The sequence below is a fragment of the Numida meleagris genome, chromosome 5 (assembly GCF_002078875.1).
Source record: "Numida meleagris isolate 19003 breed g44 Domestic line chromosome 5, NumMel1.0, whole genome shotgun sequence".
Classification (NCBI taxonomy): domain Eukaryota; kingdom Metazoa; phylum Chordata; class Aves; order Galliformes; family Numididae; genus Numida; species Numida meleagris.
The window spans coordinates 13325550-13350637 of record NC_034413.1 but is presented as its reverse complement, the minus strand read 5'-3'; the positions used below and the strand labels follow the sequence as shown (position 1 = coordinate 13350637).

Below are 25088 nucleotides of genomic sequence, written 5' to 3'. Positions count from 1 at the left end.
CGGTGTCCAGAGAACAGATTCTTCCACAACATCTTGTTAATCAGCTAATTAATCATGTAACGCAATAGAAACCCTTGGAGGGGAAACGTCATCTTGCCCAGGGAGGCTGGCTCCAAGTCAAGGAGCTCCCCACCAGCAGCTGTCCCTGACAGTGAGCAGAGCTCTGTGTCCGGGTCCCACAGGAGCCCTGCTATGGGGCAGGGCAAGGGGTGATGTGAGGTCCTACCTCCCGCAGATGCCAGCCACAAATATTTTGCAGTTACCCGCAGAGAAGCCCAAAACGGCACTGGAGAGAGGCTTCGCTTTCAGTGCATGAGCCAGGAGGTGGCTGGAAGTAGTTTCTTCATGCAGCACTCCCTTCAGCTGTGCAGATCCCCTCCACGGGATGCAGCCGGCACCCACAGCGTGCCTGTGCATGTTCAGCTTCTGTGATCAGAAACACCCCGAGCCTTAGGGCTTGACATCGACAGAAGGCGGAAAGCGCCGTTTCCTTACCCCTGAAGCCAATTGAGAGGGACAAATGGCCCTCGTGGGCGGCCCTCGTGGGCTGCCCTCGTGCAGGACGGCAGCATCACCTCTGAGCACTGCACAACGCCTCTGGGGCTCCTCCCTGGTGTGCCCGGGCAGGAGAGGCGAGCGGGGCGCACACCAGGGGCTGAGGGAAGCCGCGATCTGGCCCTCAGCAAGGTGCAGCGATGGGAAGCCCCCTCCTGGGGGCGGCATTGCAAGCAGAACCGCCGTGTTCCCGCTGATTGGCAGCGAGATAATGAAGTGCGGGGGCTCAGGATGCCAAGGGACCACTCCAGCTGAAATCCAGGCAATTACAAAAACTGCCAGATTAATTTCCAGCCTCCTCAGCACTCTGATCTACACCTTTGCTCGTTCTATCTAAAATGCCTTCTCTCTTTTCCTTGGTCTCTTCCCGAGCACTGCGTACAAGCCCCCCTTGTAGAAAGCTTTCAGGGGCGCTGGGACTGACCGAGGGCAAGGTGGCAGTTTCCACGCACGAAGAAAAGCGTCTGCCTCAGTGCCCTCCTCTTCCCCGAACTCCTACCCGGAGCCGTGAGGAACCCCCGTGTCCCGGGGCCTAAGCCGAGGCTCAGCGCGGCCGCCCCCGCCTACAACTCCCAGAGTGCCCCGCGCAGGGGGGTGTGCGTCCGTTTCCCTCCGCGGGGATCGGCCGTTGTCCGTTCGAACCGACCAATGGCAGCGAGGCGGCTGCGCCTCCAGCCAATAGAGACGGGCAGGTCGGGAGGGGCGGGACCGCGGAGTGGCTCGGAGGGCCAATGGGGAGGCGGGGCGGCAGGTATGAGATGGCGGCGGGAGCGCCGGCGGCCGGTGCCCGGCGGGGCGGCAGGTAGGAGCGGTGCGCCGCTGGGACGCGGTGCGCGTTCTCCTGTGGTGCGGTAGCGGCCTGGAGCCGGGGGGTGGTGTGCCCGGGCCTGAGCGGCGGCGGGGAGGGCAACGCAGCGCAGCCCGCAGCCCAGCCCGCAGCCCAGCCCGCACTGCCGCATTGCGGGCCGTCATCGGCGCGGTGTGCCGCAGCGCTCGGTTTCGGGAGGAGAAACAGCCGTAATTGCCACGAGTTTCCTCGCGAGCTCTTTTCCCGAAGCTGTCGATAGCGGAGAAAGCGATCAGCTGCTTCGGTAATTGCCTGCCGGCTGGCTTAGCAAAACCGTGCGCCTTTGCGTTCGGCCGGTAAAGCTCTACTTCGCCGAGGCCGGGCAGAGCCCTCCTTCCGTGCGGCGGTGCGGAGCTGCCTCAGCTCCCGGGGCAGCGCTGCGGCTCGGGCCGGGACACCCGTCCCTGCCCGACTCCTCCTCGCGGCCCCCGTCCCTCTCGCCCGCAGCCCGCGGTGCCGCTGGGTGCCTCCCTGCCCCGCTCTGCGCTTGCCTGCCCGCGGGGTCTTGGGGAAAACCCTCGGCTCCGGTCGGCAAAAATAAAACGGAACAATCGCAGAATGGTTGGGTTGGGAGGGATCTCGAAGGTCATCCGGTTCCGACCCCCAGCTGCAGGCAGGGGTGCTGACCGCTGCAACAGGCTCTAGATCTGGGCCCTATCCAACCTGGCCTTGAATACGGCTTGGCAGGCGGGATGCTTTGGCTGCTGGGAAGCGGCTGCCCTGGTCCCGCTGCCCCGCCAGCAGCCCCCGGCCCCACTCGTTGTGCACAGCCCCGTGCCACCCGTGCACGCAAGCTGCGTTTTCTCTAATTCTCTGTCTGCAGTGTGACCTGATTGTTTTCCACGTCCGTCCTCGCCCTCCTTTTTAATAGTGTCTCCAGAAAAGCTGGCAAGTTCAGTTCTATCAGTCATGCTGACTGATAGCGCTGCCTCTCCTCTTGGGATTCCTCCTCTTTTCTGTCCCTCCAGCATTCATTTCAGCGTCAGCTCGCAGCCCTCTGAAGGCAGGGGATTGCCTTTGTTCTGTGTTTGTACAGCACGGAGCACAGCGGAGTCCCCAGCTGTGACTGAGGTTCCCAGTGCCACAGTGATAAAAGTGAATAGAGCAGTAATGAGGAGAGGCAGCTGCTGCCGTCTAAAAGGTTCAATTTTGGTGCTGGTTTCTGTGCAATTATGACTGGATCTAAGGCTGCTCCTTTATAGCTGCTTTGTATAAAGGTTTACGTTAAAATAAATATATTTACCAACTTTACGTTGCACTTAAAGTCATGAAAATTGCAGCAGCATTGCTATGTGTTTAGACTGCGTTAAGGCAAATGTATGAACCTACAAATCCTTCATGCAGAAGTACCAGGTTTCTGGCAGTAGCCGTGTTCCTGTGTGCTCACAGAGCGTCAGACAGGATCTGAAGCTATCGCATGCTGCAGGATCAGCTGGAACAGCAGTGGTGACACAGGACGGGCTCCGTGAGCAGCTCTGCAGTGATTCAGCAGCCCCAAGGTGCCTTTCAGTCCACCTCCCTTAGCACCAGAAGGCGCCTGGGTGCTCTGATGTGCCGCAGGCTGATTGAAGCATGGCTTTGTTGACTTTACAGTATTCTGGTGGATTGTCTGAAAAACTCCGTAAACGAATTCGCTGGGGTCTAAGTTGAAACATTTCACGTTGAAATGCAAAATTCTCAGTATTTCGTGTACATCAAGCCGCCTTGCTGCCACAGTCTGGCTTGCCACCAGTAACGTTTTCCATTTTCAGTTTGTTCCAAGCCCACTTTCCCCCTTTTGCAGCCCTTTATCATCCCAGATAGGTCTGTCTCCAGGTTCGCATCACGTGTGTGCAGCCGATGTTGCCGAGGTCTGCTCAAGTCTTTTGCTGAGACAGAATTTGAATTCATAGATGATAGCGGGGATTTGGATATCCAATTTATCCAATGCCCAAAAGATGGCCGAGTGCTGCATTAGTTCCAGGTTGTCCAGCACAGGCTGCTATCACATAATAGCAGCTTTGTTCCCCAGCTCCCTGCTGTTTAAATTGTATATTATTATCTGATTCCCATAGCCAAAAGGCTGAATCACTCCATGTCATCTGTTTAGCTGTGAAGAAAGCAAAGCAACAATTAAAAAAGGCAGTTTTTATTACGGCTCACTAGGATGAAGCCTAGAAACAGTGGTCAAGGCTTGGCACTCACTGTGCTATGTGCTCTGCGCTCATCACAAAAGGACTCTCTTTGCCCTTAAAGACCTCATGAGTATAACCCTCGGCAAAAATCGCTGCGTGTTTTTCTTGACATTTTTCAGAGGCAAATCAGTCACCCTATAGGGAGTTACTGTGCTAAATCTGAGGGCTGAATGTGATCTTTGTGATGCTGTCTTACAAGAATGTCAGTCCGAAGTATAGTCCTCAAAACAACCTTAACAGTGAAGTCACTTCTCATGCCTCTGCAGCCCATTCCCACCAGAGTTCTTTTAATTTTATTATTTTTTTTTTTACTCTAGGAAATAATTTGTCTTCTAGTCCTTCTGTACTTAAAATTATTTCACATCATTCCACTCTGGGCCTTTCATCTCTTTGCAAAATATGGGATGGCTCCTATCTGGCTCTGGAATACTGCCTTCAGACGCCCTCATTAATTGATTCCTTGCTCTGGCACAGTGTGGGGACGATGCTCCTTCTCTCTCCCCAGGGAAACACGAGCCCAAGCGCATCCATCCCGTCTCCCTTTGTGCTTAGCCAGGCACAGAATCCCTGTGTTTTGTGTTCCCCAGCAGTGTCTGCTTATCGCTCCACGCTCAGTGCTCACTGCTTGCCTGGCTGTTCCTCAGTCGAAAGATTTTGTTATTATACGGGGAGATTTTCTTCCATTATCTGCCTTATTTTCAAAAGCTCTTTAATCCTTTTTCTCCTGCCCGGTAAGACTCGCCTGCCGCAGTGTGACTGAGGCATTAGCTTTCCCGTGACAACATCCGAAGTGCAAAAAGTGACACTGGGGCTGGATTCTGCCCGCTGAATTAGATGCATCGGGCTGCCCTGAAATCTGCAGCTTCCAACACTTCCACTTTCCCAGCTAGAAAAACGCAGTTCGTTTCTTGCCCCAGAGGTGCCTCATCCTTCTTTCTTGGCTTATTTGTGTTCTCCTTATGCTCTATTTCATGCTGCTGGAATCTGCCTCTGCCTTTGCGTGTACGGACTTGCAGCTTTTACAGATTTTTTGAATTGTTCTGAAGCAGCCAGGTCTCACCCATCTGAGCACAACTTGCTTCCACGTGCGCTGATTTCCTGCTCACGCCCCAGGTGCAGTCACCAGGTTGTGCCGGTTAAAATCTCACTTTTGTCCTCGTTTCCAAGGCATTTCCCCCGTTTGGATCTAGTTACCTTAGGGATTAATTGATCCATCATGATTTTGACCTCCTGCACCATCCACTCCCCATGAAATGATGGGGCTGTCATGCCTGGAGCAAGAACGCTGTGTGTGACAGACAGCTTTCTTTGTGGCTTGGCTGGGATCACAGGCTTTGCTCCTGAAAGATACCAGAATGGCACGAAGCTCAGCACAATATAGGGCTGATTTTTTTTAATCTGCTGTCTTAATCACAACCCTATTAGTACAAGGTTTTATTATTCATTGGGATTTGACTTTATTCATGGGATCAGAGAGGAAGCCATTTGGTCCTTTATTGTATTGTCTTTTGATGTGTCATAAAGCAATCTGAGATTGCAACGTATAAAAATGTAGCTCTACTTGCAAGTAAGGAAAAAAACCAGCAATAAACTAACTAAATGTTTGTCTCCCCTTTGCTGCTGTTACATAAAATGGGTGTAGGCAGGGCACATCCATCTTCCTTTTCTAACGGGAAAACGGCAGATGGGGCACATGGCTTTTTCTGAAGGTTATAGCGTGTGCAGCAGTGGGGATTGGCAGGGTTATTGTGTGTGAAGCCAGTGGGGGCTTTCTCTTTGCTCAGAAATAGGGGTTAGCCTCCCATTTCCATTTTGATTAGCAATAACGGTACAAAGGCAAATTTTCAGCGCCGGGAAGAGCTGCTAATAAAGTGACCTCCTGGAATTGAGCGGCTCGTTGAAGGGCCGTGCCACTATTGGAGCACACAGGGCTGCTCCCAGCTGCTGGGGGATGAATCCGGAGGGACGTGGAATGGGGAGCCCGGAGCGGAGGCACAGCAGCTGTGGCAACGGGCAGTGGCCTTCCAGCTCACGGAGCCTTTGGAGGGGTGCACAAGTGTGAAGGCAGCGGTGTGGAGAGCTCCGAGCGCGGCTGCTGGGCTGCATGGCGCAGGGACTTGGTGGCTGTCCCGCCGGCGCTGTGACATCAGTTGTGCTTGGATGCTGTTGGGAATGCGTTTGCATGGCTTTCCTCATGGCAAACACAGGGTAGATTCGGGGCTGTTTTGTGGGTTCCTCTTAGATGCAGGTGGAGAGCACTTAATACCACGCTGCTCCTAATTCAAAACCCCGGTTTCTATGTAGGAGTTATTTGCCGTTAAACTCCAGCTACGCAGCCTTTGGCAAGAGACATGAATCAATTTGTCCAGCTTTTCTTTTCTGTTTTGTCTCTGTGTGAAGGCTGATGCCCAGTGTGTGCCAAGGGGGCCTTTCAGCCCCAATAATGCGCCCTTGTGTCTCGTAGCATGCGTGGGATTTGCATAGGCTGTGCTGGGACAGGCAGGTTTCTTTTGTTGCTGGAAACAAGGAGCAAGTTCTTTCCCCTGTCTCTGCTTCCTAATGCCTCTCCAAAAGCTCTCAGCACTCATGTAAGAAATTTAATTTTTTTCTATTTATTTTTGCATTAAATGTTGTTAAACTTGATGCAGCTCTAACACCGTCTGTGCAGCGAACTCACGTCAGTCAGTTCTAGCTGACAAAATTGTTTAATTTCCTTTCTCTGAATCTAGATATCCGATTGTCAGAAAGAGCAGATAATCTGTGATGCTTGATGTAACTGCTGCAAAGTATTTGCATATCTTCTCTGTGGGGAAACAAAACTGCTAGTGAGTGAATAACAGCGCACGGATCATTGCAGGCAGGGTCACTGGGCCCATACACTCACTATTAACCCTTCTCAGGATCTGCATTGCCACAGAATGAGTTGTCATGGGTTTCAGGCAAAGGGCTTGCTCTGCATTATGGGCAGAGCTGGCACTTGCTCGCGCATTGCAGCCCTGCGTGATGAAATGCGAATGTGATCAGGTCGATGGGTAGTTGCTTTCTGGCAGCGGATATTGAGTCGTTGCATCTCGGTCTTGATTTATGACAGATAACGAACTACCGAAAAACACACTGGGAGGTACTCGGGGAAATATGGCCCCCATTTGGAGCCAGCAGCATGCTCTCCGGGCCACTGAGCAACGCAGCTGGGAATCTTTAAGAGCTTTCTAAAATTTTTGTTGGCTTGGCAGATTGCCCTACGTCTGCCTCGCAGACCTTCCTCCTCGCATCCCCTTGAAGGAGCCTGACATCCACAGGGAACGGTGGTAAGGAGACAGGGCTTTGTGGGGGTTCTCACGGTGCAAGTGTCGCTGAGCGCCTGGTTCCCTGTGATTGCAATGAGCACCCTGCTCCCTGTGCAGCCTGTCCCAGCTCTCCTGCTCTGATCTCACTCCCTGGAAATCACACCAAGACGGTGTTTCAGGTCTCAGCCTTACAGCAGCCCCTTGGATAACTGTTAGGTCCAGAGGGCTGCAGACGCCTTCCCTTCTGGAGGCAGGTGTGCAGAGCGGTGAGCCCAGCTGTGGTCGGAGCACAGTGCCAAGGGCTCTGTTCAGGAGGCTCTGGTCTTTAGGGGAGCGTGCTTTGCAGCAGGAACCTCTAGGACTGATGTGATCCCTGCTGTATGTGCTCATTGTTCCTGTTACCTGCGTGCTTAGCAGCTGCTGGTGGAAAACAGTGTCCAGTGGGAGCTCACAGCTGAGGGGGAATGTTGAAACAGTGGAAAGCGTTGTACGGGAGCCCAAGAATGATTAAAGGACTGGAAAATGTCACACAGTGAAAGCAGTCAGTGTGTGTGAGCTGGGTGAGTAGGCAGCCTCTGCCCAGAGCCATGGAAGAGCTGGCACACCAACTTGCAGAGCCAGACTCATGCTTTAGAGCAAAGTACGACATCTCAGTGGCTTGTGACTGGAGAATAATGACACTAATTCTTGGTTTTAGGTAAAAGAGGGGCCTGGCCTTTGGGCCTGACTTCAGAATGTGTGAGTCTTTGGGACAGAGGTGGGAAGACAGGAATGAAAGACCTAGAGGTAGATGGAAATGGGGGTAAGCTTCAGCATGAACATGGTTAAGAGTGCTGATTAAACTGGGATCTCTTTGATAACTGTTTCTTTTTAGATGTGGGAAATGTAATTTACCTAAGCTCTGCTAGGGCTACGTATGTTATCTATAACCCTCGCTAGAGCAGTGTCCCACATGCATCCTTTTCCCATGTGGCTTTTCTGCCACGTGAAAAGCTATCCAACTGGAAAAAGTCCACGTCAACAGAGAACTGGGAGGTCAGATGAAGGACAGACTGAAGAAGAGGCAAGACCTGGATGAGCCAAAAGGAAATCTACCAGAAGGAAGGTTGCTAAGAGTTCCTCAAGGACTGATCTTGAGCGATTTGCGCTAATCCTGATAGGTTCACGCTCACTCCAGATTCAGAGCCGGGCAGTTCTTGTAGGTGGCAGAGAGCAGTAACCAAAGAACTGGCAGCTTGATGGTGGAACAGTGATGAGAACTGATGAGTGCAAGCTGTCCATGAAAACATTTTGATTGGGATTTAGACTTTTGGGCCACTAGGATTGAATTTCTCAGGAGGAAAGGAGACAGGACCAATCTTATTTATGACTCAGAGTGGAAAGTTACCGTAAAATATTGGATGTCGTAGCCGCCTGAGTGAGGACAATGTGGATGCAGTGACAGTTTCTTTAGCTGGGTGTTGTCATGTGTTGCGTATTTTACCATCACACTCTGGAGTGTGCTAGTCATGGGCTGTGTTGTGCAAACAGGCCAGAAATGTTTTTGCTCCAAAGGGAAATGTATCTGTGCTGTATGCTCACCAAAGGCCGACAGTGCTGTCGGTGTAGACTGGTGGCTCCTGTGTCAGCAGATGTCTCCTTCAGGGCACACCAGCTGGCTGTAAAAAAGCAATGAGAAGTTACTTTATTTTTTTCCTCCCCTTTTTTCCAGCGATGCCATCTGCAATCTTGTCATCTGCAATGACTCCTCCCTGCGCAGCCAGCCCATCATCTTCAATCCCGACTTCTTTGTGGAAAAGCTGCGCCATGAAAAACCAGAGGTGTTCACGGAGCTGGTTGTCAGCAACATCACCAGGCTCATCGACCTGCCTGGGGCTGAGCTGGCCCAGCTCATGGGAGAGGAGGACCCGAAGCTGCCCGGGGCAAACAGCACAGCCTCTGGGTTTTTTCGTTCCCTGATGTCTTTGAAACGCAAGGGTGAGTATGGGTTCTTAACATACGTGCCAAGTTGACCTTGTCTTTGCATGCAGCATGCTTGATTTTGTCCGTGGTAGTTCATGCTCTGTTTTCCTTAGTTTGTTAGATTTCTTCTTTAGTGATGGAGCATTAATAAAGACCACAGACATCAGGCTCTGTGAAAAACAGTAATGCCCAGGTTTTCCAGGCTACTGACTTCACTCAGTGCCCACCTTCTCCTCCACTTTCTATACCAGCTGTCCTGAAGGCCTTGTCTGTGCAGCTCAGAGATCTGTACGACAGGGAAGCGCCTCACTTCCAAATACCAGTGCAGCTCTGATCCATGTCCTGGTCCCAGTGACGAAGCTCTGCTTACTTACTACTCAAGATCAGTTTCAGCTGGAGGAGATCACGTATTCTTCTGAGGCAAGCACTCAGGTGGAGCTTTCTTCTGGAGTTATGAAACAGTGGTCTCTGCCTGCTCCTCAGAAGTCTGAGCTTTGCTTTTCAGCACAGATGTGTTCAGATCTTCTCCTCTTCACTGGCTCACAGTACCCCTCAGTTTTGTTATATCTTGACAGGTGTTCTGTGTGCCATCTCCCACCTCTGCCCACACTCGGGGGGGATACTGATTCTCCTTCAGAAGTTCAGTTTCTCATCTAGATAAACTACCTCCATCTGGGCACCTCTCGCATCCTTCTGTCTGCCATGGTTTACTAGTTAGACCAGCTGTCTGCTGGCAGAGAAGCTGTGGGTAGCTGCCTCCAAACGCTGGCAGCCTGGAACTGAACACTTCTAATTCCTTTGAGCAATTCTGGTCTTGGGAGCATCTCTGAGAACATAACCTAAGCTTCCACCTTGTTTTATACGGACGCTGCTCAGGCTGGTTTTTCTGGTGCTGACTCCTGCCCTCCATTTCTGGTTCCAGTGGGAATGCCAGCAGATGTGCTCTCCCTGGGGTGGACAGCACTGCAGGGGGAAAATCAAGTACTGCAAATCAAGTACTTCAGATCTTTTATTGAGAATTAGCCTATTGCTGTGATTTACCCTGCTGCTCCATAATAACAGCTCTTCACACTGCCCTCAGAATGTAGTTGCACTGTGCTCACGCCTGTGCTACCCCTGCCTCTGCTCCAGGAGAGCAGCACGACACCTTACATTTAGATATTTGTTATTTGGCAAACAGGAGCAAGCGAGTAACTGAGTTTAAACATTTTTCTTATCATGTATGGAAACTTCCCTGTTCTTGTCAAAACCTTCTAGTGGGGGCTTGTGAGTCTTCTCCATCTTCTCCAGCCCGTTTTTTTTTTTTTTTTAATGATCTGTACTCTGCTGCAGCACTGCTGTTACCTTCTTTCAGACCTGACATCTCCCTTCCAGCCACTCCTTCCCCCATTCAGTGTTTCCATGGCCATGTGTCTCACTACAGCTACAGTTAGCAGATGTTTCCAAGTCTGCTGGCTCTGCTCCCAGGCTGCAATGGCAGTGTCTCCCTGCATTGACAGGCACTGTCTGTGAACTCCTTGGCCAAACTCAGAGAAAAAGGGAGTTTGTGCTTACAGAGAAAATCAATTTCATGTATTGTCTGTTTCATCTTTGAGCCATCGTTTGTTTTATTTCATGTTACAGACCAGCAAGAACAAACAGGTTTTATTTCTTCAAAGTCAGAGGCCAAGAACCATACTACTCTGAGCTGATCAAACTGCAAATACTGCAACTTCTTTGGTCATCAGGAAACTCAATCTCATGCTGCTGCTTACTTTCAGAAGTCATAGCACCAGAACATCTAAGCCTTTGTAACTCAGCATCCATTCTCCCAACACTTCTTTCAAGTTTCTTTGAGAATCAAATTCTCATTCAGATATCAGCTTCTGACTTCAAAAGTAAATCGAATCTGTCAGGCATGTCTCAAGATGATGTATTTTCCTCTCCTTTTCCTGACCACTACTGATTCTATCTGCTGAATGTTTAATGAGTTTAGTTTTCTTCAAGGACAAGAATCTTTTGCCAATCACTCTCTCCCTTTGCTCTCAGGCCTTTCAAATCTTACGTGTGGATCAAGAGGTCACATTGTCCTCCTTTCTCCTGCAAGACTGAAGCGTATGCTTTATCAGAGGGAGGTCAGATAGTTCTTGATTTAACAGAAGGCTGGAGTTCCCGGTGGCTTACCATTTCAGAAGTTGTGGAAGAAAGTGAAACATTCTTCAGGTGGAATAAATGTAGTGGTGCAGGAAGGCTGCTAGAGAAGCACACAGTGTTTGCCAGGTCTTTCCCACGTGCTGCGAACATCAACACCACAGAACAGTAAGACTTGTAATGGAGCAGCCCAAAAGCTAGTGAAATTACTCTGTGCTATGAGGGGAAAAAAGAAACAAGACAAAGCTTGTGGGGAGAGATAACTTTTGTCAGACCAAGCGACGCGTTGCTTTTCTCACTTGGCTATCATGCCTTCTCCCCCACTAGTACGTGTTCCCCTCTCCTGTAATCTCATATCTACGCTTCCTCCTGCTCTGCTCCCTGTCAAGCCATGGTGAGGCTTAACTTGGGCATTTCTTCCCAGGTGTGGAGTGTGCCGTTTTGGTGGGCACCAGGGCAGTCTGGGCTGTCGCATCTACCTTTCCCACTCTGCTATTCCCGTAGGGTTCAGACTAACAGATGATATGCCCTTTAATACTGAAGCATCTGTTCTGGTGTTGTTTCTTTTCAGGAGCTAGAGAATGTTTGCCTTAGCTGATAAAAACTAATTAAGCTGAGGTAAGAAGCAGGATGATGAAGCCCTTGTAAGTACAGCATGGTGAGAGGAAGTGACTTATTTGGGAGTGTTTGTGAGATAATATCTGTGTGTGTGTGAGGGGTCCCTGTGACCTCCACTCATAGTATTTTGGGTCACTGTTTTTGCATTCTGAGATCCTGTTCTGTGGGACCGTGCCTCTCTCTGACCGTGCCTCTCTCTGACTGTTGTGCTCTGAGCTGCTTGAACGCGTTACCTTTTGTTCTGCAGAGAAAGGAGTGGTGTTTGGCTCCCCACTGACTGAAGAAGGCATCGCACAGGTCTCACAGTTAATTGAGTATCTGCACAAAAGTAAGTGCTTCTGTCTTTTTCTTCTATTCCAAGGGGTGTCTGTGTGGCCCGCCTCAGATCTCTGTGGTGCGGGCAGGGGGGAGAGCAGAGTTCTCCATCAGCAGGATTTGGGGTCAGAACTAGGTGACTGTTCCCCAGGATTGCCTAGCTGATACGTTGATCTCTTTCCCCTGTGCACATACTCTTTTTGCTTATGGGAGTCAGCTTGAAGTCATGGCTTTGAATGCAGCTCCCTGAGGTTTGCTGTCAAGCTCTGCAAAGAGTACTGCTTTGGTAAGAAAATGGGAATCAGCCTCTGAATAATTGGTGGCCTTTTTTTTTTCCTCCCCTCCATTGAACAGATCTACGAGCAGAAGGTTTGTTTCGGGTGCCAGGCAACAGTATCAGGCAACAGATCCTAAAGGATGCTCTGAACAGTGGTACAGATATCGACTTGGACTCTGGGGAGTTTCATTCCAATGATGTGGCCACCTTGCTTAAGATGTTCCTGGGTGAATTACCAGAGCCCCTGCTGACACACAAGCACTTCCATGCCCACCTCAAAATTGCAGGTGAGTAAGCAACAAGAGGCAGCAATGAGCAGAGGGAATGGAGCCAGCCTCCTGGAATGCTGGTAATGCTTTAGAGCTGCACAGTAGGCTGTTGGAGATCCTAAAATGCAAACTCTAAATGCATGGTAAGGAGGAAAGACTGGTGCTGAACATCCTAAGGAATCAGACCAGGCCTGCCTGGCCTGATCTTCTCTCTCCAGCACAAGAGAGGAGTCTGCGTTTGTAACCTAGATCTCTATCTATGTTTTATATGTTTTATATGTTTTAAGCCTGGGATCTCCTCAGCTAGGGGATGGTTCATATGTTCTTAAGGACCATTATTGAACTACCTTACCTTGCCCTCAATCCATCAAAATCCTTAGCAACTGTGTTGTTGTGTGGGAGGAGTACAAATCAAGTGGGGAGGCTTGGGGGAAGGAGGTGGAGGGTCAAGAGCTGTGCAGGAGTTTGGAGGAGGGAAGAGGGAAGGGCAACTGGTCCCAGTAGGCCTGCTGTCAAGGAGGCAGTGCTTGTCCTCACATTCAGCCCTGTGATTTGGCAGACTTGACGCTGTTTGATGAGAAGGGGAATAAGACCAGCACTCCAGACAAAGAGCGCCAAATTGAAGCCCTCCAGCTGCTCTTCCTGATCCTCCCTGCACCCAACCGCAGCCTGCTCAAACTGCTGCTGGATTTGCTCTACCAGACTGCCAAGAAGCAGGACAAGAACAAGATGTCTGCCCACAATCTCGCCCTCATGTTTGCACCACACATCCTATGGCCCAGAAACGTGAGTGATGCCTCAGTATCTGCTGGTGGGATATTGCTAAGTAGAAAGCAGAAGTTTGGTAGGCCTGCAGGGGAAGCACCCATTTGGGAAGATTGTGCTGGTACAATCAGTTATTCGAGAGTTCGGAGGCTGGGTGGTGATATGGATCTATCTGGCAGGACTCAGACTTTGTGTTCAGTCCAGGCCCACTATAGGTTTCATTTGCAATTCCTACTTCCCTTCTAATAGCTGTGCCTTTGTGTCCCCTTGCCAGGTGACAGCAAATGACCTGCAAGAGAATATCACAAAGCTAAACAATGGAGTGACCTTCATGATCAAACACTCGCAGAAACTCTTCAAGGTAATCATGCTTTGGGGTCTTGCCCTCCCTTCCCCTTTTGTGGGAGTTTGAATGCCTCTTACCCACACAGATCCCAGGTGGCAGGAATATATTTCTGGGTGCTCTCTTCTGGAGTGAGAGCATGATTTCTGCAAGAAGCTGTTCCTTTAGTGAGAGGAAGCCTTTGCTGGGCGTGCAGCCCAGGAGAAGGAACACAGCCCAGAGGTGGCCTTTGCGCCTCGGCAGGTCAGAAGCACGGTGCAGTGTAATACCACCCTCTGCTGGACACCCAGCACCTGATTCCAGGCTGGAAAACCTGTTTCCTTGGGGCAGTTGGTGACCGTGCTTCCCTCAAGTTCTGGAAACGGAGGGGCTTGGCCTGGGTGAGTGCTGCCAGGAGCTGCATCCTTAATACACGGGTTGCTTGGTTGTGAACTTCTCTGCGAGTGGCAGCTGACCGTTGCTGTTATAGGCATAGTCTGCAGTCTTGGGCATCTTTTCGTAGCTCAGAGTAGGATGCTGTGCTAGGACAGGAGCATCTACAGGTTTCTCCAAGGAAGTGTTTCTGCAACAGGCTGTCTCTTGACTTCCCAGGACCTTACAGGTCACTTTGGGCTCCTGCCCTCTACAAAGAGAGCTCCCTTTCTGCCTTTTTTGTCAGACCCCTGTTTGGCCAGCTCAGAGCTGGAGGAATTGCTTGGACAAAACTTCTGTGAAACCTAGCTCCTGTTTTGTTTTCTCCTAGTGCTGACTCCACGGATCAAATGGAAACTCTGAGCAGGGATTCCAGTGAGGACATGAAGTCCCATTGTTTTTTCTGCATTAAACAGCAGTCTAGATGGAAAAGGCTTGTTTGCATGGTTGAAGAGCGGCTTTTGGTGCGGCCACCCTTCCCCCAGGGCCAAGCATACTAATCATACATTTCCTCTGTTCATCATCACAGGCCCCAGCTTACATCAGGGAGTGTGCCAGGCTGCATTACCTGGGATCCAGAGCCCACACATCGAAGGTAAGGCCAGCAATTGTGGTGCTTGCCCTCCAAGAAAGGGCAGAGGCCATGGTACTATGAAGGGACCTTTGTGAGTCAAAGAAGCTGAAAAACAAATGGAATCATGAAAGAGGATCTGTTAGAGAGCAGGAGAGGGGGAACCATATGGTGTGGTAGTGCAGGCAACTGCATTAGGGAAATTGGGCAGAGTTGAAGCATCTGTTAATCAAAAGCACAGGGAAAGCTACCAGCTCCTCTTTAGCAGCAAACCCGTTCCCTCTGCCCAGTACATGCAGCACCTGCTCCTTCATGGAGTTCTGCCTTCCAAACAGACGCATCTGCTGCCGTGACCAGGCTGCTCGGTACAGGGGCTAGGACAAAGGCTACTTTCTGTCACTGGGGAAGGATTTGTCTGCTTCTTTCTAGCAAATGCTTCTCTGCCTCATAGCTGCAGAAGAAGGTAGATGCATTGCAAGGAGCTGCACTGACCCTTCTCAAACCTGGAAGGGCTTTTGCAGCTGGCATCCAGGAAGGGAGGGAAGAAGCAGTGGGGTCACCTTTGAATTGCTGTCACCTCTTCCTGGCGCAGGGCCTGCTGGTGCAGTGCTGCTGCAGAGGGGTAGGGAAAACATAGCCTTGTGCATTCACTGGGGTGAAGCAGCTCACGAGACTTCCCAGCCTGACTCAGATGGGTGGCTCACTTGGATTAAAGCATGGGAAACGACTACTGTCTCCACTTTCCCAGGATGACCTGGATTTGCTAACATCTCCTGGCTCCAAGGAATTGCAACCCCTCAAGTCTCAGAAGCGAAGCCGTCTGGACTCCTGCCATCAGGAGGAGACCCAGCAGCGCACAGAGGAGGCACTGAGGGAGCTCTTTCGCCATGTACACAATATGCCTGACTCTGCAAAGAAGAAGAAGCTCATCCGGCAGGTAGTGTGGGAAGGAAAAGATCTCTTTGGGGTGTGTTTGTCAGCACAGTTCTGGGCATAGGGCTAAACGCAGGGCCCACCTGCGAGCTGCCCCTAGCCCTGGGCTGGCTGGGGAGCGTGGGCTCTGGGCTTTGTAAGAGGCAGAGCAGGATGGAGGAAGGGGAGGTGGTGGCCTGTCCTGGACATGGCTGACAGTGAAGCTTTCTGCACCAAGCTGTGCTTTGAGCTGCTTTCTGAGCCAGGGATTTGCCAGCCAGCAGTTTCCCAATCCTGATTATTGATCTTTCTGCCTCAGGAAGGGAAAAGTTCCTTCCTTTTTTGCCTGGAGGGACTGGGACTAACTGGTCTCTTTCAAGCCTGATGAGCATTCCCAACCAACTTGCTGCTCCAGAGAGGTTGTGTGGCAGTGGACAATGCTTGATCTGGATGTGAGCCTCCAGCTCCTTCCCTAAACCCTTTCTGCTTTAACCTCTAACTTGGTATCCATCATAAAGCAACCTTGCACCCAAGCTCCCTGCAATCCTGCATGGGAGATGTAGCCGCCTTCTGCTTCCGTCTCCCTGCAGCTATGAGCTGCTCCTACATTTGAGAGTGTGGAAAAGCCAACCAGAGGCTTAGCCAGAGGGCAGCAGTAGAGTAGCACACAGCAGCAAGGGGCTGGTGTAACTGTAAACTAAACTGTGGTAACCTACTGCCTTTGTGTTTCCTCCTAGTTCAATAAGCATCCTTCAGCTCTCACTCCCAGCTCTGATGTGGCCACACCTCCAGCACCACGACGTACTCGCTCGCGCTCCTTCAGCGGCCTCATTAAGGTAAGGACAGTCTCTGAACCCTGCTCTCCACTGTGAGTTTCTGACGTTGCTCTCTGCTTTTGCCTTGCCCTGTCTTGAATAAAACCCTCAAAAGTAGGGAATGTTCAAAGTACTGGCTGCTATACGACATAGATCTGCTGGGGACAGAAAGGCAGCACAGTGAAAATAAGCCTTGTTAGTATAAAGCATAATTGTCTATTAAATGCTCTGCTGAAACACTTGGCTGTAGGGTCTGTGCATCTTTCTGAAGGCCTATTTGCTTCCTGAGATGAGATGAGGACTGACATGAAGCTGATCATGTAGTCTAGTCTGTCAGCACAGGTGTGAGCACACTGTAGGCTGCCCTACAGCAGCATGTACCTGCTTCTGACAAACTGGGCTCCTGGCCAGGCCTTGTGTCAGCTCCCATACCCTCCAGAATCAGGCAGACTCAGCCTGGTGGCATGGTATTTCGGTTGATTCTGCTTTGCAGTCGCTGTTCCAGCCTGGCTTCCTCTTTTCTTTCCCAGCATCCAACTGCTTATCAGCTGTGCGTCTTGCTCCTTCCATTTCCTTTCCTCTCTGTGCTCTAAGCAATAGCAAACAGGCCTCTCTTCTTGCGGCAGAGGAAAGTTTTGGGAACCCCAGTTACAGAGGAGAGGAAGAGCAGAGATACCACACCGGAGCCCAAACGAGTCAGCAAAGAGAATGTCCATCTGGTAAGAGCTGCTCCCAGCACTGCTGACATTGCTGAACATGTGGGAAGGGAGTTTGATTGCAACTTGGGCACTGCTTTGAGTGATTCTTGGGGGGGTGTTCACTGTTCTCTACTCAAGACAGGGTTTCCAAGTTTCTTCTGCATGATCTGATATGGCCTTAGGAAGCTGCTCCAGGGAGAACAGTGCAGATATAATGAAGGCACCATCAGGGCGTGGGTGGCAGCATTCAGCCTCCACACCAGAGATGTCCCTCTGGCATTATCTGTGTTCCTGCTCTGTAGAACTGAGTTGTGCCCCCTTCCCTCTCACATCCTCATCCATAAGTTGTATAGAGCCAGCTGCCTTTGGATAGGTCTGTCCCCCAGGCAAGACATGCCACAAGTGGGTTTGGATTGTAGCTGCTCTCTGGTGGTACAGGTAGCTGCCAGAGGAGGCTGCAGATACTACTTCATTTTCTGTTTCTGCTCCTATTTGTCTCTTGTCCAGTTACAGAAATGTGGATCTCCAGCTCACATGTCCCAGGGGAAACTGAAATCATTGGAGGGCCATAAAGAGGTGAGAGACACAAATGTACATGTTCTTCCTGTAAGAACCCGGCCCGCTAAGCTGTCGTCTGAAGGACAGAGAGACCTACAGAGGTGATGCCATGCTCATGTGGCTTTGCCTCTGGCTGTGGCAGCTATGGTCCCCTGGCTGCAGCAGTCTGCTCCATGCCAAGCAGATGGCATGCTGGGCACTGGACCTTGATGACTTCCATCCAAGCAGGGATATACAACTCCTCTGTCTGAGAGCTGGCAGGCTGGTTGTCATGGGAGGTGGGAGGGCAGCTAGCAGCACGGACTGGTGCTAACAGCCTGTCAGGATGGCAGTGTCTGCACACTGCCTCTTGTCTTCTGCTCTGCTTTGGTAAATATTGTGGAAAGGGTAAACATGCAAGCTGACTACAGTAGGAGTCCTTGGAGGGGGAGGATAACGATCTCCCTTTACTTGCATGACGTTCTGTTTCTCAAGCACTCAATTGCTCTAATTCTCTGCTGCAGGAATCCTGTAGACGCATGCGAGCCCACCTGCTTTCCAAGGATTCATCATCCCTTTGAATTGCTTTGCACCGGCGTTGGGTGGGGAATGCCCAGCCTCACAAGCTGTGAATTATGTGCTGCGCTGAGCGGGGAGCGCTGCAGGCTCACAGCAGCCCTTACCAACATGCCAGCACCCTTGAAACTGGACCTCTGCAAAGACTGCAGGGACTTGTTTCTTTCTGTATATAAATTATATTATTTCATTCATTATGGGGCAAACCACTATCTAACCAAAAGCTGTTGTGCAGCATGTCTGACCTGCTGGCTCTGGGAAGAGCTGGAGAGCTTGCTTACATGGAGACCCCTCTGTATTGCAGGGCCCTGTTTGCACTCCCAGCTTTCTGTGATGTTAGACTGTGTTGTTTTTTTTTTTAACTCTTTCTGCTCTGAGTTTTTAACATTGGCTTGTTTTGCTTCCTTCCCTCTGTTAGCAGTGAGAACAATGGACTCCAACCTTTACCTGCATCCCGACAGTTAACCTTACCTCCTGATCTCCTTTGGAGCCAGACCCTCTGTGCTTCCTGGGACCTCTGCTTCCCATGGGGTCCTTCTTGCCTTGCTGTCCCTGAAGGGCTGGAGTGCACAAAGTGGTACGGAGCACAGGAGAGGGCCTGGGTGCCACCACTTCAAATGGAGCATGGGGAAAGCCACTTCTGAACCACTCTGTTTCAGGTTGAGCTGGAGGCAGTCCTTGCACACTGCCTTCGTGTTTCTGCATTCCTGTGCTGCTGCTGGCTTTGCATGTTGAACAAGGAGAGGCTTTGCTTTGTGTTCCTCCAGGGAGGCTAAATGGAGCAGGGCTTATATCTGGGGACAGGAGGCTGGCAAAAGCTGTCCTGGGGCAGGGCAGCCCAGCCTTCAGATGCTGGCATGTCTCATGCAGGCAAAATCTGGTAGTTGCATGCACAGTATAGCAGCAGTACAAGAAGTACAGGAGGGCTCCAGGCATTTGTGTTATGCTGCAAATGGTGCCAACAGCTTTGGCTCAAGGTATTTGGCTGGCTGGTCAGGCAACTGGCTGATTAATCATTAAACTGGGAGAAAGGGCTAGAGCCAGGTTCAGCTTTTTGCCCTGAGCTGCAGAAATGAGATGAAACCATCTAGAGAGAGGATAAAACCCCATCACAGCTGGCCATTGTCAGCTGTCTTGTTAAGCTGGAGTGCTCCAGTGAGCCAATCTTGCCAAGTACCTGTCTGCAAGCGCTCTGGAGTAGAAGACACACAGGGTCACTGCTGTGAAATAAAGATTTAATCGGTTGAGGAACCATCTAAACACTTCTCAGCCCTTCTTGGCGAAGCAAATAATCTCTGGAATCCAATTATAATTGTCTTCTAATCTTTAAGAACCAGCAGCCGGCAGGAGTTAGAGCTCTGTCCTTGACAGCTTTTGGAGACAACTGGTAGCACGAGGTGTGAATGTGGGGATGTGAGCAGGGAGTTCAGTCTGACTGGCTCAGAACGGGGAGTTGGACCCCTGTGCAGCTGAGCAGTTATTCGTGTTTTTGTACTGCTATTTTTTTTTTAAGAGCTACAAAGCTATGCGCCTCAAGCTGCTATATCCTAGGGGATGTTCATGGTACTTTATCAGGAGTGCCTGTCCCCAGTCTGACCCCAGAGCGGAGGAAATGTAAGGGGCAGTGGAACAGTAGATGTGGGAGTTGTGAGTTCCTGGTGTTAGAAGCCTCTGTCACAGCAAAGAAAGCTCTGGTTCTTCAGGGACCAGGCAGGTGAGGATGCTGTGAGGAAGGCAGAGGCTGTTTGCTACGGTAACAGTACGTGCTGTTTGGATGTGTCTGTAATCCATCCCTCCAGAGGCTGAAGCTGTCTTTGTGCTCCTCTCTGAAGGGCGCAGAGTGTTTGGCTGAGTGCACTTCTGCCCTGTCCCTGCAGCCTCCTGCCGTGCAGTGTGCTGCTGGCAGAGCCCTGGGGACACCGGCCTCCCCTTGGACCAGAGCCCGGGGTTGGGTGGCAGTGTGTGGGCAGCTGGGTCTGCTCCTGCTGCCTCTGCTCTTCCTGCATTGAGGGCAGCTGTGCTTCTGTCCATCCCATCCCTCCTCTCTCCCTTTTGCTCTTAGCATACTTGGGCATACCTATATCTCTGTTTGGATGTTGGCTTAGCAAGGCATTCTTGTTCCTCCGGCTAAATACACTGCTGCTGTACAGGCAAGAGGAATGTAGCTCCTCTCCAGTGTCAGCCCTTATACTGATGGCTCTAGCTCAGACACTCTGGCTTCTGCCACTGCTGAGATTTGCTTAGCCCCAAGAAAATAATTTCTGCATGTCTTGCATGCCTTCCATTGCAAACAGAAGGGGTGCAGTCCCCAGAGGTCCTGGGGTCAGAGCCCTGCCTTTAGCCCATGCTGCTCTCCTCCTCATGCTGAGGATGGAGGTGGCCAGCAGGGACTCAGCCCCTAAGACCGCTGGTTGTCGCAGCCCCGTGTTCACACCACCCCACAGTCACGTCTGGATGTGTTCATTTATCTATGCAATGCCTCACATGGATGCTTCCTTCCTCCCAGAGCAGCCGCTAACTGTTCCCAGAGTCTCTCATTTCCAAAGCAGTTTTAATCTTTGTTCTTATTTATATACGCTATGTATGTACTGTTTCAGACTGCTGCTCTTGTGTGTGTTCATGCAAAAACCCCATATTAAATGCTTTTATTTTTAACGGTTTTGTTGAGCGGCTTAAGCAGTTTCACTGGGACAGCGAGGACTCGGCGGTGCAGCCGCCTTCAAAAGGAAGGAGCTGTCTGCTCACAGCCCAGCCCTGCTCTCCTGGAGGTGCGGGGGCACTGCCAGCCCGCGGCTCTGTCCTCCCCCGGCCCTGCTGCCTGTACCCCCCCATGCGGAATCCGAGCGCAATGTGGGGTGCCCGGGCGGGCTGTCCTCCCCCAGAGGTGGAAAGTTGGGCCTCTTCCTTTCCTGTCTTCCCCCTGCTGTCAGCCGGGGTGATGGGAAATCAGGTTTACAAAGAGCACTTTATATAAATAATGGATCAAATGAATACATTTTTCTCTTTAGAACCATTCCTTTCTCGGCTGCTGAGGGAGGATGCTTTCTGCTTGCATTTTCGCTTCCTTCTTAATAATGGTGTCTCAGATTTTATGCAGATTATTTCTCTGTGAAGTTCTTCCATTTGAAATGCCCTGGGCTTGCCTGCCGTGGCTCAGACACTCATTAACATCCTCGCCGTGCAATTGAAAATCAAGCAGGGGAAGTGTTGGGAAGCAGCGCTGTTTCTGCGGGGTCTGCTCCAAGTGGGAGCTCTCCTCTGGGGCTGGGTGCCGAGGGACCCACGTCTCCCTGAGCTCAGGGAGCGGGAGCACACGGACCTCTCTGCACTTGAAAGTGGGCTTGGGGGTCCCGAGAGACGCGTCCAGCTTTGAAAATGCTGAACAAAGAGCTGCAAAAACTCACAGCAGCTATTTTGAATACTGCAAATCCAAATATCGCCTCTCTGATAACACTGAGGCAGCTGCGGTTCAAAGCGACAGCTTCAGTCTGCTTGCATCGTTTTAAAAATGAGTCGTTTGTAGCCTGTGAAGCCACAACCCACACGCTGATGCCTGGCTGTATCACTGGGCCCTAGCGTGGGGTGAGGGTACAGCCCTGGAGGGGATCTCAGCCATCAGCGTGTTTGGTTTGGCCTGTCACTCCTCCTGCACAGCAGTGACATTACAAAGCAAGCAAGCAGCACTCCTCCTTCGTTTCATTAAACAGTTTTTATCTTAAAAGTGCACTGCCCAGACTTGCAAATAAGTTCTGCAGTGTGTCACTGCAATCTAAATCAATGTTTGCAAGTTGTCTTGATTTTTTTTTTCCCCAAACTGTTCTGCCCTGGTTCAGAGATGAAATATGATTTTTTTCCCCTTAAATTACCATGTGTGGCTAGGAGCTGTCACGCTGCCGCTGTATCTCACTGCCTAGGGCAACGCTGTAGACAAAAACACATGCGCTACTAGCAGCGGATGCTGGCACTGGCCAGACCAGTTATCAGGCTTCACAATCTCATCAGCTTAGATCAACTAATATTTTTTCATGGCGTGAGTAAATTACCGTGCTTAGTTCTGTTTGCCCATCTCCCCTGTGAGGGCTTCATGCTGGAGCTCATAAATTGTGCAAATGTGTGGCCATTGGGATCTGGGAGCTGGGTCCCACGCTGACCCTGTGCTCATGCTGGGAGCTGCTGGTGGGATCTCTGCTGGACCAGCTCCTGGGTGCAGTCCTGCACGGCTCAGGGACGTAGTGTGCCCTGGGCCCGCCTGCTCCCGAGGCAGGGCTTTGTGGCAGAGGAATTTATGGCACCGTGGAGAAATATGCTGGATGTGCATGGCAATAGCAAATAGAAAGTTAGTCTATTAAACAGTAAATTATCCCTCCAATGCGTCTTCATTGAGGAGGGTAATGAATGGCTCCAGGCAGTGCGAGTGGGGAAGGTCCTGTGCGTACAGATGTGGAACGGTCTCTGCATCTGGGACCCGTGGTCCCTGGCCCCACACTGCACTACCAGCAGTGCTTCCATGTGCCAGGCTCCTGACAAGCACCTCGTCGCCTGCGGCTCATTCAAACCAGCCTGTGCTGTGCCACCGGGAACAGCAGTTCTCATGTGCTGGGCTGCTTGCTGTGATTGCTTTCCTCATGGAGCAGAGCTCCTCTCACACCACCTCGAGGCACCCACAGCAAAGGTCCCTTTGCTCCATCCCAGCGGCGAGGTCCCCAGGCAGTCAATGGGGACATGCTTGCAGAATGCTGCTGGCACAGCTTGCGGGGTGATGCTGGCTGTGTTCACAGGGCTGTGCTGGCAGTGTCTCAAGGGCAGTGCTGGCAGTGCTTGTAAGGTGATGCTGGCCATGCTCACAGGACGATGCTGGCACTGTTCACGGGGTGATGCTGCTGGTGTTTGCCAATGAAGTCAGCCTTATTCCTAGAGAGTCACCAGCAAGAGCACCCCCAGCCCTGCCTGACACTGCTTTACTGACTTACCATGATCCCAGCAGCCCTGCTGCCTCCACCACTCCATAACAGACCCATCAAGGCACTGCCACTCTGCGAGAGCCCAACAGGTACTGTAGCGGGGCGGACACATTGGCCCCCTCTCAATAGCGCCTCCTACTCCAAGGCCAAGTGAGGCCTCCCCACGTGAGCTGAGCCTCTACAGGGGTCTCTGGGAGGTCTTAACAAATCTCCAGCCCCCAGCTCAGGTTCTTGCTGGAAGTGCAGCCCCTGCCTGGGAAGCAAAGGGGCTGGGCAGTTCAGTGGCACACTGCAGCATGTCCTGCGTGGATGGGAATGATGCCCAGATGCTCCCCTGGGGGAATCTGGCTTAAAGCTGGCAGCAAACTTTGTTTGAAGCTTTGTAGCTGCTTCGCATCTCTTTGCACGACAGGTCTGGCGCGTCCCCTGGAATCCTTCTCCAGATCTCCCCATGGAAACTCCTTTCCTGCAAAAAAAAAAAAAAAGCTTCTGCTTCACTTTAACCAAACCCAGAGCCCATCAGACGATCCAGATGGTCTCTCTCTCTATCAAACAGTTTGGCCCAGATCCCAGCGGCAGACGGCAGGACCAGGCCTCCCCTGATAAAGGAAAGTTTGGGGTTTCTTTTCCTCCTGGCTCCTCATCCATATTCAGTGGCACCCTGGGCCTTTCCCATGCAGATGTTGCTCTCCAAAGTAAACACCACCCCATGTGGCACTTTTGATGGATCTCATCCCACATCTTCAGCCATGCCATTTTGGTGGTGGCTTTGGGGAACACGGAGCTGCTGGGAAATAACCTTCACCGCCAGAAATTCAGCCGAGCTCTTCAGCACAGTGTCTTGGTTCTCCCTGGGTGCTCCGCAGTGCCACTGCCACCAGTGTCCCCATGGGAGCCCCGCTGATGCTGTGCCAGCTTGGGGTCAGCTCCCAGCCCCTGGGAAGCTGCTCATCTTCCTAGCTGTCAGGGCTGCTGTGTAGCAACGGGGAACAAACCCCTTTCATGCGTCTCAGCCACAGCTTCCTCCTGGGATTGGGGCCAGAGGAAGGAGATGTCACGAAAATGCAGACAGATGATGGGAGCCAGCATTTGGGATGGGAAAGGGCTGCCAGTCCGAGCCAAGCTGGTGCAGCCCCATGTGTGCAAGGTGGCTCTTGCTTGGAGAGAGACCTTGAGCAGACCCCTCACTCTTTCTGCTTAAGGATCATTGGTTTGTTCTACGCTGTATGGGGGTGGCACTGATTTAAGAGGTGCTCCTGGCCTCAGGACCTGCTGCCATCCCTGCGTTCCTCCTCTGAGGAAAACTGCGGCGGTTGCTCCAACAGCCAAAGCTCTGCCTGCTGTTACGAAATGCCTGTAGGTTTCCCTACAGCTCGGGGGGCTGGGAGGCTCTGCAGGTGTTGCAGGTGCCATTGTTGATGCAGCCCTCCTGATTACACTCTCCTGCTTCTCACCCACAGACCTCGGGGAAGATGCTGCTGAATGCAACATTCACGTTTCTGAAATGTCAACAGCATGGAGCCAAGCTCACAATATTTCTTGGCTTCAAGTTTTGTTGGATTTTTTGTTGTTGTTGTTTTGTGTTTTTTGGCGCTGAAACAGGTATGTTTTGCCTTTTTGGTGGATTGATCACAAAGGCTTTTTTGTTGTTTTATTTCTTGAGATATTCCCTGGGAATGGAAAAGGGCACGGACACCTCAACCGGGACCGTAAGATTTACTGTTTGTGCGTGAGGCAAAGAGCAGAGCTGAGCTGCGCTCCCAAGAGTGGCTGCAGGTCCCCTGTGAGCGGACCCCGCATCTCTACAGTCTCACCTGGGCGACGGGGATGGAGCTCGGGGGGGCGCTGGGAAATGGGCAGACGGTGCCTGGAGCGCGCGGGGATGCAGGAGCCTTTGGTACCCTCCAAGGAGAGGATGCGGTTGCCCTGTCCTACCGCTCGTTCCCCGGCCTCTGCCCAACCCGGGCGTTCCGAGCGGGGCCGCGTGGTTAGCGCGGCACGGAGCCCCGACGGCTCCCGCTACCGTGTTGGGCGCGGGGAGGGGCGGGGTGCCGTTCCCGTGCGC

The 25088-nt window shown here is 51.6% G+C and overlaps 1 protein-coding gene across 1 annotated transcript; it reads left to right on the top strand.

Moving 5' to 3' along the window:
* On the top strand, positions 1258-20717 carry ARHGAP19 (Rho GTPase activating protein 19). Its single transcript, XM_021400154.1, has 12 exons — positions 1258-1357; positions 8575-8840; positions 11821-11901; positions 12243-12452; positions 12994-13220; positions 13474-13560; positions 14483-14548; positions 15273-15461; positions 16174-16272; positions 16878-16970; positions 17457-17525; positions 18011-20717. The coding sequence occupies exons 1-12, from the start codon at positions 1287-1289 to the stop codon at positions 18065-18067; spliced, it is 1515 nt and encodes a 504-aa protein (XP_021255829.1). The 5' UTR covers positions 1258-1286; the 3' UTR covers positions 18068-20717.

What these genes read in the sequence shown, in the direction of transcription:
- ARHGAP19 (XM_021400154.1), top strand. Translation starts at nt 1,287, where the DNA reads ATGGGGAGGCGGGGCGGCAGGTATGAGATGGCGGCGGGAGCGCCGGCG. An exon ending in AGAAGAAGCTCATCCGGCAG is followed by an intron (nt 15,462 to 16,173) that starts GTAGTGTGGGAA and finishes GTTTCCTCCTAG; the next exon opens with TTCAATAAGCATCCTTCAGC. An exon ending in CCTTCAGCGGCCTCATTAAG is followed by an intron (nt 16,273 to 16,877) that starts GTAAGGACAGTC and finishes TTCTTGCGGCAG; the next exon opens with AGGAAAGTTTTGGGAACCCC.